At 38.2% G+C, this 15,598-nt stretch overlaps 1 protein-coding gene across 1 annotated transcript in view; it reads right to left on the reverse strand.

Moving 5' to 3' along the window:
- Positions 1 to 839: 839 nt before the first annotated feature.
- Positions 840 to 15,598, reverse strand: part of SLC35F1 (solute carrier family 35 member F1) — a 419,806-nt gene continuing 405,047 nt past the window's right edge. Inside the window, exon 8 of the mRNA XM_010349302.3 lies at positions 840 to 4,726. Within this exon, the coding sequence (XP_010347604.2) occupies positions 4,502 to 4,726 (225 nt within the window). The 3' untranslated portion in view covers positions 840 to 4,501. The remainder of the gene's footprint in view (positions 4,727 to 15,598) is intronic.

Consider the following 15,598-nt stretch of genomic DNA (forward strand, 5'->3'; position numbering starts at 1 on the left):
AAGTACAAGTTTATTTCATCTTTGATCAAAGGGCTAAATGGAAGTAAACAACACATTTACATTTTTTCAAGGAAAAACTTATTTAGACTGAGAGTCACATTTTTCAAGCAAATTATTTATATTAAGTACATGCTATTCTATTTATAAAAGCAGCTCATGATGGATCTCAACCTGAGAGCACTTTATAAAGCACTTAGTGTGCTACAATTCATTTTTTTCCCTGAAAAATGAATGTTTTTCTTTAAAAATTATTCTTAATATATAACTCAGACACACAGTCTTCTTGGCTCATTTAATTTTTGAGGTCTGATTGCAAAAATTGACATGAACATGTAAATGTATTTACAATCTAGGTACTTAGGGGGTTGCAAAGTGACAGCAGTTAGTGTAGGAGGGATGATTATAAGATGCTGTGTAAGTTCTGAGCAGAAATACGAGCAGCCTCTGCTTTATAAATGTTGCACTCTGGAAGAATGTTCATCCATTAAATCTTGTGTGCCAAGGTCAGCATACACAAAACTTTCTTTTTTATGAGAAACTGCTTATTGGGGGTAAATTTATATTGTCTTACATGTGTTTTAAATGTGGGTTTGAAGCCCCAGAGCATTCTTATATACCAAGATAAACAATTAACTTTACAAACTATGAACATGTTTAGTTTGGCTTTTGAAACTATAGTTCTGAGACCAACTGTGCCCTTCCTAATTTGGAAATATTTTCTTTCTAATTTTTATTTTGACATGTACCCAGCCATCTACTTTTGTTGCTATTTCTAGCATCCCAAGGAAGCTGCTTCCATGGTTGTCATAGTGCAAACACATAAGGAAACCAAGACTTCAGTGCTTTCATAAAGCATTTATTTTTATTTGAAAACATTATACAGGCATTACATTGCCACAGCCAGTCCATAGGGGAGCATGCAAATATCAAAAATGGACAGTTTGTTGAACTTATCGGTGTAAATTTTTTTTTTTTTGGTTTATATTTTCCATTTGCAGTGTTGTCAGAATTAGTGTGCTTTGTTATGTGGCTTAACAATAGAATCCTACCCATGGGGTAAAATCTGTACTGGTAGCTAGCTGGGGACTACTAAATGGTTATAAATCAAAAAGAAACTGAAAATAAACAATACTACACGCTTGTCAAAAGGTTAATAGCACAAGTTAGCAATATCTAAACTAAACATTGAAACAATTTCATGGGACACGGTGGTGCAAATTTTTTCCATTGCTTGATCTACCTGGTCATGTATTTGAGTCTGAAGCTGTGGGAAGGTCTGACCAAGGCAAGCTCTGTCCCCAGTGAAGTTTTCATTGAGGAAGTGAGAACCACCACTTAATCTCTAGCAGGGTTTAGGAGAATTGTGGTTTGCTCTTACCTGATCAAAATCTATACAAATTGCTAACGTCTTATTCATTGAGGAGAGATTGGTGGTGGACTGAACAACTGAAATTTTTGCTGGTGTCTACTGAGGTTATGAAATCTCAGAAACTAAAACAGCTAAAGTTAATGTCCTAATCCCATTTCCCACCCCATTCCCAAAGGATCAATGTTTTTTACACATAAAAAGAATTTGTTCTTTGCAACTTTTTTTCTTGAAGGGTCAGTCTGGAAACTCCTGATCTTGAACAATTCAATATATTATCAACCTTTCTAAATGGAAACAAACCAACACATTGAGGTCACTCAGGGACATGAAAGTCTTGAGTACAAGGACACTGAATGATAAAGGGTATACAGTAAATTCATCTTAACATTCACACTTGGTTTTCATACAATGGAGTCAATTAAAATATCCTATAAAATAATTCAGGTGGCAACCTTTAGCCATCTGTTGATTGCAAACTTTTTGGAAATTTGTATTTTAAAAAAAATCCAGTCTATTGAGTGGACTTGAAAATAATTTCATCCACTTGCTTCTCATAAGACTTTACTAAGTGTCTACAAATTAATGTCATAAAAATGAATCAAAGACGAAAACATCTGGCTTAAAATAAATACTAAAAATGCAATAAATCAAATTATGCAAACCAAAGGAATGTAAACACAAAAATAAAACCACAGTCTTTAAAGGTCTTCGGATCTGAATGGACAAAATATTCAGAGAAAGGTATTTAATTGGTTTAAAAGGTAGCAGAGAGAAGATATTGGCAAAGTTGTTTTGTTGATAGAGCTTTAAAATTAGTATTTTCCCCGGTGGAAAATAAAACACATTTCCTAGGGGGCTGAACTGAGATGACTATCACATCTGAGGATCAGAGAAGATAATTTTTCTTCTCCATCTCCAAGGGTAGGTCCACTCACCCCGTGTAGAAGGCAGGCAAAAAGGCAGTGTGGGCGCTGACAGACAGCGTTGGATGCTTTTGCCTGCCAGATTTAGGCCTTGTACAGGCACTCTGGGGATCAGTCCTTCTACTGTAGACTGTCTTTTTACTTTCCAGATACCCCGGTGGTGTTTTGCTTTGCTTGCTTGTGCAATATACATTGACTTGAATTGCCCGATGTCTCCTAAACATGTATTTTCCCCCTATAAACCCTGTCACTCCATTGAGGATCTTTTTGAATGCTATTGAAGTCAGCCGAACTAAAAGAGTACATCACATACTGACACATAGAATCTATTCTAAATAATAGAGGTCTGTGGTGTGTCTTAATTTCCTGTGTTTGAAAAAAGGGCTATTTTAAGGGCAACAGATTAGACTAGTGACATATCACTCAAAGTCTTATCAGGATCCTGCAATATTCTCTGTATCCATAAGAATGTCATGTCAATGTACTCTGCTACTGAATATCAAATATGACAAAAACGCCAGACTTTTTCAATGGTGACATCGTTACCACTGCAAAGCGGCCAGATCAATTAAGCCATTTTCAAAGACTGCTCCACATCAGCACCTTGACTTTTTTAGGAGGTGGCACAACCAATGATTTTCCACAACAAAGGTAATTTTCATGCTGGTGTATTTCAAAAAGGGTGTCACACAATTAAAAGGCCAGAGGACCATGGCTTTTTTCAGTGCCTTGATTAATTTCCATATTATCACTAAGGAAGTTTAGAAAAAAAATAAAAAGAGCAGAGGACCATGGCTTTTTCCAGTGCCTTGATTCATTTCCATATTCTCACTAAGGGAATCTAGAAAAAAAATAAAAAGGGCAGAGGACCATGGCTTCTTCCTGTGCCTTGATTCATTTCCATATTATCACTAAGGAAATTTAGAAAAAAAATAAAAAGGGTAGAGGACCATGGCTTTTTCCTGTGCCTTGATTCATTTCCACATTATCACTAAGGAAATCTAGAAAAAAAAAATAAAAGATAGTTTGTGAAGAGAGATTACAGGGAGGGGCAGAAAGATTTGAAAATTATATATTGCCCAAACACAAATCATATTATCTTTGGGGGCTCCCAAAAGTCACATAAGTAGAACAGTCCTTATCCTGTTATTACAGGGACTTGATTAGCAGAATCACGTGGCACAACAGAAAGGCAATGGCCTGGAGTAATCAGAGATTGAAATATAAAAAGGCTAAAATGTTTGTTTTATATCTATTCCTAGAATAGAGAATTATATGGTCAGTTGCCCCTCCCCACAAGGGTCATAGCACAAAATACTTATTAAGCAGGCAATCCAACAGGTAACAGGGAAAACCATTAGCCACCAGGTCCCTAGGTTGAGGAAACTTCTCAAGGGTGGAGCTCCTGTGGCATGCATCACTCATATAGTCTGTGCAAAAAATAAAGTATGACTCTTAAAAAGTGAATTGCCGGGGCCGGGCGCGGTGGCTCAAGCCTGTAATCCCAGCACTTTGGGAGGCCGAGGCGGGTGGATCACGAGGTCGAGAGATCGAGACCATCCTGGTCAACATGGCGAAACCCCGTCTCTACTAAAAATACAAAAAAAAAAAAAAAAAAACTAGCTGGGCATGGTGGCACGTGCCTGTAATCCTAGCTACTCAGGAGGCTGAGGCAGGAGAATTGCCTGAGCCCAGGAGGCGGAGGTTGCGGTGAGCCGAGATTGCGCCATTGCACTCCAGCCTGGGTAACAAGAGCGAAACTCCGTCTCAAAAAAAAAAAAAAAAAAAAAAAAGTGAATTGCCATAGAAAAGTGGGATTTATGTTGATTACATGTGGGTCTGGCAATAGTTTCCATCAGAAGTACCAAACATCCTCCTGCAAGTTGGTGTAATAACAGTAACAATAATAATACAAATAATAATAACAATAATACTTGCTTTTGATTCAAAAATGTTCACAGTAATGAATGCAGGGGAATTGTGATCAGGATACACATTAGCTAGGCATCTCTCCAAGTCAGGTGGGTTGGAGCCTGAGTCTCCAGTGATGTTGAGCTTGTTCCTTTCACAAACTTTCGGAGGATTTGCTACCTTGCAGTCCACCTGTGTAAACTGCACCTAGTAAATACCTTTCTCTATGTACAATACAGAAATGATGGGCAAAAACATGGCCAATGAGTTGGCCTTGGTGGGCAGGGCGGGCCTCATTCTAGGCCACACGAACATGAGGCTCCTCTTCAGTCTCCTGGCCCAGGCTGGTGTAGGTGACTGAGGGTTCCACCTGAGCTGTGGTTGGTAAGTCCACAACAGGTCCTGAAGGATTGCGGAACTGCTTATACACCCGGGGGTCCTGGGCTATGTAGGTGGAGGTGGAGGAATAGAGCACCAGCCCGATGAGGATGGTGAAGAAAGACAGGAGATAAAGTCCTGAAAACTAAAAAAACACAACAGTAAAGTCATTTGGCAGCCAGGGCAGAACCACTGACACATTAATGAGGCAGAGAGAGACGTGAGCAGGGCTGCTTCCCCTCGGAATAGGCAGTGTGATGAGCCGGCCAATACCCTTGATGGAGAATGAATTTTCTCATCCTAATCTGGCTCAGTCTTATTGATTTCCCTTATTTTTCCTAGACCTGTGGGTAACACAGAGGAACACTTAGCTAATCATCTCTAAAGTGCCAATCTGAGGATCTGGTATAGTGGGAGAACTAGTTAATTAAGCACAAATTAAAATGCATCAAGGTAAAAGTAAAAAAATCTCCAGTATCTCTCAATAAAAAGTTGGTTGTTTGTGGCTTCATTAAAAATAGTGGAAATATAGATATCCCCTGCAGGGTGTAACAAAGCCATAAACAACAAACTCCTCACTGACAGCTGCATCAGGGCACTCTGGTTTCACCTTAATCCACTTCAGACACTATTTGTCTGCCTAGCAGGAATTGTTATTGACTTTGGTAAGTATCTTCGCAAGATTAGATTATCCTTGTACACAAAGAAATAGTATCTAACATTCCATTCCTGCCCCATTAATCTATAAACAAAACCAAACAGGGCTGCATTCTGCTTCCTAATCTACTTGCTTGGCAATTCATAGAGTTTGGAGTGGGGAAGGGAGATAAAATACTAGTTTATACAAGTCCCAAGAATTTACATATGTTTTCTGAAAATTATGACTTCTGGACCTTCTTGAATAGTTACACTGGAAATAGTTACTTCAGTAGTTACTGGGGAAAGAGTTCCGTAACAATATGAATATTGCCATCTCGAGTGTTTCATTCATTCATTCCTTCACTAAATGAATAGTTTCTTATATGCCTTCTCTATTATCAGACATTGAACTATGTACTGGGGAAAAGAGAAATGAAAAATATTTTGATCCCTACCATTGAGGATTTAATTGTCTCAGTGGCTGAACGGTACAGAGAGACAAAAACAACACAATACACTTACAGCATAACAAATCTCATTTGAGTCAATAGCTAACATCCCAGTCTTGACCACATCCTGCGTTCATGGGGAGAAAAGGATCAATTTTGTTGTCCTTTTTTAATGCTAATACTGAAAGAACTAAAAACTGCTAAAAAGACAAAAATTAATTGGAAGTTGGAAGAAAGGAACACAGGAAAATGACCTGGAGATTCTATGAAGTAAGTTACAAGGCTATCATAAATGTAAGTTCAATAATAGGAAGGGGAGTTTTGAAAATGGCTCATAAAAAAGGTATCCCTGAGGCTAAACGTCCCTGCCACAGTGTTTTTTTCTTTCTTTCTTTTTGCAGAAGCAAGGGAGCTAAGACTAAAGATGCTTTTCTGATTTTCTTTCTAGGGCACTCCACACCCTGTCCCTCAATTCCTTTATTTTCCACATTGAAACTATATGATAAGCCCACTTCAGATGGATTTATGTATTCGACTCAGCTTGTAACAGCTTCACTTAATTAACTTGACATAATTAATTCATTTTTCCCAATGAAAATAAATGTGCCTTATTCTTGGATTCACAAATTTGTAAAATAAAATGGTAGAAAAAGAAGACCACTAACAGTACAATTGTGTATGATCTCAGACAACCTCTTTACACCCAAAATTGCTGCCTAAATTCCATATTCAGGAGCTTAACTCTTTACCTGAAACTTCGGTGAACGAAATTGGTCTGTTCCTAACATTAACATCATTTCAAATATTTTATTAATTACTTTCTCTGCCCATACATCTCTAGTTTCAAGCAAAGGGTCTTAGGTGTGAACCTGCCTCTGCTGCAGCATATGGAGGTACAGAGACGACGAATGAGCACTTTATAGTTATCACTGCATTCTAACCACCAAGCTGGCTTCAAATCTCAGCTCTGCCACCTTCCAGCTGCAATTCTGGACACATTTCTTAACCTTTCCAGGTCCAAGCTTCCTTACCAGTAAAGCACACCTAGTATAGGGTGGTTATAAAGATTAGATAATAGAAGGCATGTAGAACACTTTTCATAGTTCCTATCTTGCTGTAAACATTCAATTTACATTAGCTTCATTCTCGTTTTTGTTATTACTATAGTACTTATTTAATCATTGTAATACTGATATATGTTATACTAATCTGATATAATCATTGATTAAATTGTCTTTTTTTTTTTTTTTCTTGAGGCAGGGTTTCATTGCTGTCATCCAGGCTGGATGCAGCGGCACAATCACTGCTTACTGCAGCATCAACCTTCCAGAGTCACGTGATTCTCCCACCTCAGCTTCCCAAGTAGCTGGGACTACAGGCACCTGCCACCATGCCTGACTAATTTTTGTATTTTTTGAAGAGACAGGGTTTTGCTATGTTGCTCAGGCTGGTCTTGCATTCTTGGGCTCAAGCTATTCACCTGCCTTGGCCTCCCAAAGTGTTAGGATTACAGGCATGAGCCACCGTGCCTGGCTTAAATTGTCTTTTTTCAATAGTCTCTTGATTACAAAGTTATGTCTTGTTTGACCAATGTCAATGTCTGGTAGATGTCAGTGCAGACATCTACTAAGTATTATTGTTTGCCATTTGTTTTTTTTATCTTGAATGAATAATGGAGAAGTTTATGGGGAAGTTTCAGACTAAAGAAAGAAACATAATAAAAAATCAGCCTGTACCAGTGGAGTATTTAAACTTTTTTATCTTTAAAATAGATAATACAATGCCTTTCTAGTACATAAAATGCTAAACAAAAATCCATTAAGAAGGAAGTCATAGTATGAATCTACAATGATTGACTCCAAAAATCACCTTCAAACCTGGAGTCAGTCAGAGGAGTGTGATAGGATGATGAATTGGAAGAGACATGAAGAAAGCTAGTCTGGATAGAAGACTCAGGGCTGTTGATTGGTGGACTGGCATAGGAAATGTCATAAACTTGGGGTGGGCAGGATTTGGCAACTGAAATAATGCAGTGGCAGACATGGGAAAGGATCATATGCAGAGTATCCAGGTAGAAGGATTGCATTCCTCTCCATTTATGATTTTAGACCTCATATTCTGACTTGATCAATATGACAAAGAATATACTATTGAATTTTGTAAAGCTAATGCCCTCACCATTGTTAAGAAATGATACTTTAATGTACTGCTTAAAGGATCATCCCTTTTTTGGACATGGAACCATTAGGTTGAGTGAGAAATTCATTACAGAATTGTTTTCTTGGGACACAGCTTTAGCATAATAACATGTAGTTTATTTTTAGTGTACTTCTACTTAATTCATATGGAATTCAGTCAAAAAATAGCTCCAAAGATAGATAGCATGGGATTTTATATGATGGAAGCATCTTGGAAGTTACCCAAGAGGTTTTATTAATAAATGGTAGAGAAAGTTTTTATTTTATATACAAGCCCAAAAAGACAGCAGACAAGCAAGCATTATGATTAATTAAGATAAATGTTGAGTATTATAAATGCTGACAGAAAGGTTGATTTTTAAAAAATAAAAGTAAAAAAACTTTTATTTTTCCCTCTTTTTAGGTCGAGAAAAAGAAAATAGAATCAGGAGTACCTAATAGAATGCTCCCCAGTTCTGGATGCTGCACTTACCTTGCAGAGCATTCATTTCAAAAACCAGTCAGACAAAAATACTATACAATCTAAGCTGCTTAACTTACTATCTGCAAAGAAATACTTATATCTAGCTCCCCAAGCCAAGAGATCAGGAACTTCTCTGGAACGACGAGGACTGAAAGCCATCTATGAGTTATAGATAAGGGAAGTTCAGGCAGAGGCTCACTGTCTCCATTGGAGAGCAGGAGTTGCCTGCTGTCCAAAGTGTACTTTGAGATCTTCCCCTTTGCAAACTGCAGCCATCAGAGTATGCTTCTGTCCTGTGCTGCAGACACACTTTTTCTTGCATTGTATCTAACTGGAAACTTTAAGAATCTGAGAACGGACACATCCTGTATTAACACAACCACACTGCAGACACAGTTTACTTTGCTGCTATCTTTTTCCATCTTCATGAGTCTTAGCATTAAACAACTAAGTTGAATTTTAATAAACCAATGACTTCAGTGGACCTAAATCTATACAAGTAGAAAACCATGTGGTTTGAAAGTCATTCCAAAGTACATTTATAAATACATCAACTAGACTATGTGAAGAAGAGGGCAATGCTTCAAGGGCAACTTTGTTTTTCTAGCTTGACTAAAAAGATGGCAGAGGTCAGCAGAGGAGAACATAGGTGATCCCTAGAGAGGTGCAAAGAGGACTCTGGGTTTCAGCTTGACTTTTTACTGAATGCATGTATCAACTACTTCTATACAATGGGCCTGGTTTTCTCCCTTTTCCCTGGTAAGTGTACCTTAAAGGGTCCCTTTAGGCATACGTCTCTGTGAAATACAGCTTTTGTAAGGCTCCTAGCCTGATGTGGTGATGCATGTCTATAGTCCTAGCTACTCAGGAGGCTGAGGCAGGAGTCTGAGGCTGCAGTGAGCTATGGTCCTGCCACTACACTACACCAGGGTGACAAGCTGTCTCTTAAAAAAAAATACACACACTCTCTCTTATTACATCTATGGGCCCCTTCTGCTGACCTGGTATGATCTGCCTTCTGAAATTGCATTCCTATAATGAATGCTTGTTTTCCTTGAGCACAGGTGCGTAGCCTGAGAGAACACTGCCTCCAATGGCGTCTCATGTATTACACATGAGCGAAGGCTAATTTCTTCAAGCCCTCAGATGTTCCCAAGGCAATCTATGATGAGCGGGGGAAGCAAACAACAAATATCTCACACCACGGCTCAAAGATGCTATTATTGTTAAACTTCAAAAGACATGTTACCTCTGGGGACTCTATTGGATATAAGTCTGTCATTGAAACAGGCATACTACTTGGAAACATGATAATGGCAAGAGTTGAAACTGGTTCATGAACTGCATAAGGAGGCTGCACAGAAATGAATTCAAGAATATTCAGGACATAGGCATAGGCAAGGACTTCATGACCAAAACACCAAAAGCATTGGCAACAAAAGCTAAAATAAACAAATGGGATCTAATTAAACTCCAGAGCTTCTGCACAGCAAAAGAAACAACCACTACAGTGAACCGGCAACCAACAGAATGGGAAAAAATTTTTGCAATCTACCTATCTGACAAAGGACTTATATTCAAAATCTACAAAGAACTAAAACAGATTTACAAGAAAAAAAAAACAAACAAATCCATTCAAACATGGGTGAAGGGCATGAACAAACACTTTTCAAAAGAAGACATATATGAAGCCAAGAAACATATGAAAAAATATTCATCATCACTGGTCTTCAGAGAAATGCAAATCAAAACCACATCGAGATACCATCTCACGCCAGTTAGAATGGTGATCATTAACAAATCTGGAGACAACAGATGCTGGAAAGATGTGAAGAAATAAGAATACTTTTACACTGTTGGTAGGAGTGTAAATTAGTTCAATCATTGTGGGAGACAGTGTGGTGATTCCTCAAGGACCTAGAAATAGAAATTCCATTTGACCCAGCAATCCCATTACTGGGTATATATCCACAGGATTATAAATTGTTCTTATAAATCTTATCCTTATAAAGGACACATGCACACGTATGTTCATTGCAGCACTGTTTACAATAGCAAAGACTTGGAATCAACCCAAATGACCATCATGATTGACTGGATGGAAAATGTGGCACATATACACCATGGAATACTATGCAGCCATCAAAAACAATGAGTTCATGTCCTTTGTAAGGACATTGATGAACCTGGAAACCATCATTCTCAGCAAACTCACACAAGAACAGAAAATCAAACACCGTGTGTTCTCACTCATAGGTGGGTGTTGAACAATGAGAACACATGGACACAGGGAGGGGAGCATCACACACTGGGGTCTGTTGGTAGGGGGACTAGGGGAGGGACAGTAGGGGGTAGGGAGTTGAGGAGGTATAACATGGGGAGACATGCCAGATATAGGTGATGGGGATGGAGGTAGCAAACCAAATTGCCATATATGTACCTATGCAACAATTCTGCATGTTCTGCACATGTACCCCAGAACCTAAAATGCTATATATATATATATATATATATATATATATATATATATATAGACACAGATATAATTAAACTTTCCCATATTTTTAACTCTTTGGCAGGAAACATCCATAAGGTTAGAGTCTTGGAATCTTCAAATTTAACAGTTTCTTCAAAATCAGTGCCACCATGGGTAACTAGAAAAACACCTGGCAGTGACTGGTCATTCTCAATGTTAGCACAGCCCAGTAAATGTGGGTTTAAGAGCTGCTGGGGAGAATTTCCACATAGAGAGATTGGTCTGGTAATTTCAACAGGCACATTATCCCTGGGAAAAAAATGAGACTTTTAATTAAGTTTGTGAAAACTGTCCTGCTTGTTCTTTGCCATGTAAGACAAAGGGTCCATTACTTCCCTATTTTCATGCGTGAAATAAAATGCACATATGGAAATAAATCAACCTGCACACTAACTAAAACTTCTAGATCGAGAAGGAATAAATAAGCACAATTCTGTTTAAAATGGAAGCAGATTGCCAGTTTGGAGGTCCTGGGTACCAGATTAGTTTAAAGATCCATTAGTGATTAAATTAAAGTAACATGCCAATTCAGAGTGGATCATTCATTCAATGTAATGCTGCTATAGTGAAGAATAACTGAAAGGGAGTCCCACTTTATATGTGAATTAAAGAGTGGACCTTTCGGCAACTATCTTAGAAGGAATGAAGCCAACCCTCTGCATGTCCTTATGGGGAGGGAGACGACCATCAGCATTGACAACACAGCTCATCTCTTGGCAGTCCTGTGCTTCTCAGAGGGCTGAGGACCATACATGGCTTGGGTACAATTGCTTAGTGCAGGATGAGAGGATGCTGGTCAGTGCTGAGCATGCTATAAGCTGTGGCCTGTAACGTTAAGACCCTGCAGCGAAAAGCTCTGCCAGGTCCTGATCTATTGCCACTGGGCCTGAGCCAACTGCTATGCAGGCCAAGACAACTAGACGGACCTGGCTCCATGGAAAAACCAACACAAACAAGTTGATGCCTGATCTCCTAATTTTGGCTTTGCACTAAACTAACAAGATCATTTTTATTATTATGAAGTGTATTAAGAACGCAAAAGTTTGGCTTCTGGGTTTACTGAACTGGAAATAAATTGCCTGAAGAGACCAGAGCTTTTTACTTCCAAACTCCTCAACTATTTCTCTGTCTCCTCATGTCCCTTATTTCTCCTCTTTTTCTTTTTTTCCTTGTTTCCTTTTTTGTTAGGGAAGAAAAGGACTAAATTTTTCTGGTAAAATATCACAATACTTCTTTCTTCTAGGTCATTCAATGCAAAATATGAAATGTGGGAAAGCTACACAATCTACTGAAAAATACCAAAATCAGTTGTCTTTAGAGACTAAGAATACTGACCCCCACAAAACCCTACCTCCCATTCTTTCTCTAATTTGAGAATTTGAATCCCAATTCATGTTAATTTAATCAAGACAAAAATAAACAAATGAGTGCCTTAGTTGGAATGCCAAATGGATTCTCTATTCATATCAGAAAACCAAGTCATTGCTAAGATTTAAATACTCAGAAAATAATTTCTTCTCCAAGCATTGTGTTGTTAAAGCAAAGAGAAGTAGCAACCAGGGTCCTTGCCCCTCTATGCCTACACCATAACCCAGGGCAAGGCTGTGCTCTGAGCTGCAATCCCAGTTTGGTTTATGAGGCCTTCTGTTTAGTTTGCAAAACCAATTCATTTGGCAGTATAATTTGTGCAGCCAATCACATCTAAGGCCAATAAGGGTTCTTTTATAGACAAATATCTTCCCCTGTGGGTAATTTTACACGAGTACAGCAATCAGGAGCTAAAAATGGATTTCTGCCATTATCTTTTATATGACAAACAGACATTTTCACTTGGTCTGATGAACTGATAGAAATCCTTGTTCACACAGATTTCTATTTTCTGCATTCCAGCAAAAAAGGGAGGCCATCATAGCCAAGCCAGAAGTGGAACAGAGGAGCTTACTCTGTGGGAGTGTTTAATTATAGGCTCAGTTACAACAAAGGCCGTTCAATGGCTCATTTATGTCACCTTCCTGGTTATCCTTTTTATCAGTAGTCAAAAAGACATTACATTTGTGTGGGAGGCACACTGAGCAGTGGCCTTCACTCCATTTAGACTCTTGCATCCCAAGGTATCTATTTTCCTTCTACTAAACACAGAGGTATATGCTGGGCTGGAGCAATTTTGTAAGAGACTAAATTTTAAAGCCAGGGAAATAAACTGAGTTTGTAGAAGTGGTAGTATAGCAGCTCAGCAGATCCCAGAGACTCCTGGCCCATTACAATAGAATCAAGGGGTAGAAATGAAAGAGTCATCATTTGGTATTAGTCCTGTTAGCCACCAGCAAAATTTTTGCTTCCTGTCACTGCAACCTTAGCTCTATTGATCTTAAAATTTTAGTATCAGAGAGAACACTTTTGCCAGAAGACAGAACAAAGATTCCATGCACTGAAAGTTAAGGCTGTCACCTGGCCACTTTGGGCTCCTCAGACTTCTGAAACAATAGGCAAAGAAGGGAGTTTCACTGCTGGCTGGATGATTGATGTCAGTTACCAAGGGGAAACTGGACTACTACTTTGCCAGGGAGGTAAGGAAGAGCCTGTTTGGCATACGGGAGGAGATCCTTCAGAGCATCTCTTAGGATTATCATGCGCTGTGATAAAAGTCAATGGAAATGACAGCCCAATCCAGCCAGTACTACCAGTGTCTCTGACCTTCAGAAATAAAGTTTTGGGGTCACTTCACAAGATAAATAACCATGACCTGTTGAAGGCAAAGGGAACACAGAAACCACAATGGAAGAACATACCAGCTACAACCATGTGACCAGTTACAGAAACAAGGACTGTAATTATCATACATATTTCTTCCTTGTTATGAACACATTTATGTGTGTGTATATAGAGCAAATATATTTTTCTTCCTACTCTTGTACCCTTATTTTATAACATAAGATGTATTGACTTTATATCATATTAAAGGATAGGAACGGAAAGACTAAATGTCACCATCTAAGGACTTTACATCTCCTAAGGCAAGAATTAGTGTGTTTTCAGTTGTATGCAGGATAGTCATATCATGTCGGGCAAATATAGCACTTTCTTATTGTCTTTATTTAGAGATTATTATGTAAAGACGTGTAATTGATGCCAGGTTGAAGAGGGATAAACTTGTGATGGTTAATTGGATGAGTCAACTTGGCTAGGACACAGTACCTAGATATTTGACCAAACATCAGCCTAGATGTTTCTGTGAAGGTATTTTTAAAATGAGATTAACCTTTAAGTCAGTAGACTTTGAGTAAAGCAGATTACCCTCCATTATGTGGGTGGGGTGAGGCTCACCCAATCAGTTGAAAGTCTTTAAAAAAAGACTGAGGACCCCTAAGGAAGAGGAAATTGTACATCCTGATTGCCTTCAGACTTGAGCAACAATATCAGCTCTTTCCTGGATCTCTAGCATGCAGTCTTGCAGATTTTTGAATTGTCAGCCCCCAGTGGCATGAACCAATTCCTTAAGATCAATCAATCTCTCTTTCTCTCTGAACACACACACACACACACACACACACACACACACACACACACTCCTGTTGATTGTGTTTCTCTGTTGAGTAATATAATTAGAAACATGACAATCTGTGACACTAAAGATCTTTGGCTCTAATGTAAACTTCTGTAACAATTTCTCACTATGGTTAAGTTTTAGAATTGGAATATTTAATGATTTTTTTCAGGGAATATCAAGTGGTGTTTCATGATATGAGCTCTAGAATCAAAATCATGGATTTACATTCCTGTTTGCCTCTTCCTTGCTGTGTCTTGGACAAGTTCCTAATATCTCCAAGCCTCAGGCCACTCATCAGTTAACTAAGGACAATAACAGCACCTACTATATGGAATCATTGTGAGTGTTAAATGAGATGAGATATAAAACTCTTGGTAAGTGCTTGCCACATAATACTAAAGTTAAACAAATGTCAGCGATTGTTATCTTTACATCACAAAGAGTAAATTCTAAAGCCAAGATTGGTATAAAAATCTTCCTCAGACGCCTTTCTGAAAAGTTCACCACAAATCAATTTGAAATGCAAATGCATTTATGGAATTGGCTATTTAAAAAAAGAACAGAACAATCAACCCATCTGGAATGAAAGGCATTTTCGTCAGTGCAAATAATCAACCTCTGCTTTATAGACTCCATGTTTGGACCTGTTTATTTCAATTTTTCTTTTCTTTCTTTCTTTTTTCTTTTCTTTCTTTTCTTTTCTTTTCTTTTTTTTTTTTAAAGAGATGAAGTCTTACTATGTTGCCCAAGCTGCAATGCAGTGGTTATTCACAAGTGAGATCATCACACACTATAGCCTCAAACTCCTGGTCTCAAGCAATCCTGCCTCAGCCTCCCAAGTGAGATATTTTTATGATGCATAATTATATAAGTCACAGGAATTCTCATAATTTTCTATTCTGTTTATGTTGTTTATCAATTTTGAGCAACTATTCTTCATTGGCACAAATCATGCTTGAGTATCTATGAGCATATATGAGTAACTGTAGCAATTCAGTTTTCTTCCTTGGTGTGGTAGGTTGAAAAATAGTCCACCACAAGACATCCATATCTTAATCCCTGGAGCCTATAAACATTGCACTATTTGGAAAAAGAGTATTTGCAGATGTGATTAAATTGAATATCTTGAGATGAGAGATTATCTTTTGTGCTATGGACTAAATTGTGTCTCTCCAAAATTCAGAT

This window comes from Saimiri boliviensis, chromosome 4 (genome assembly GCF_048565385.1).
Source record: "Saimiri boliviensis isolate mSaiBol1 chromosome 4, mSaiBol1.pri, whole genome shotgun sequence".
In the NCBI taxonomy this organism is placed as follows: Eukaryota; Metazoa; Chordata; class Mammalia; order Primates; family Cebidae; genus Saimiri; species Saimiri boliviensis.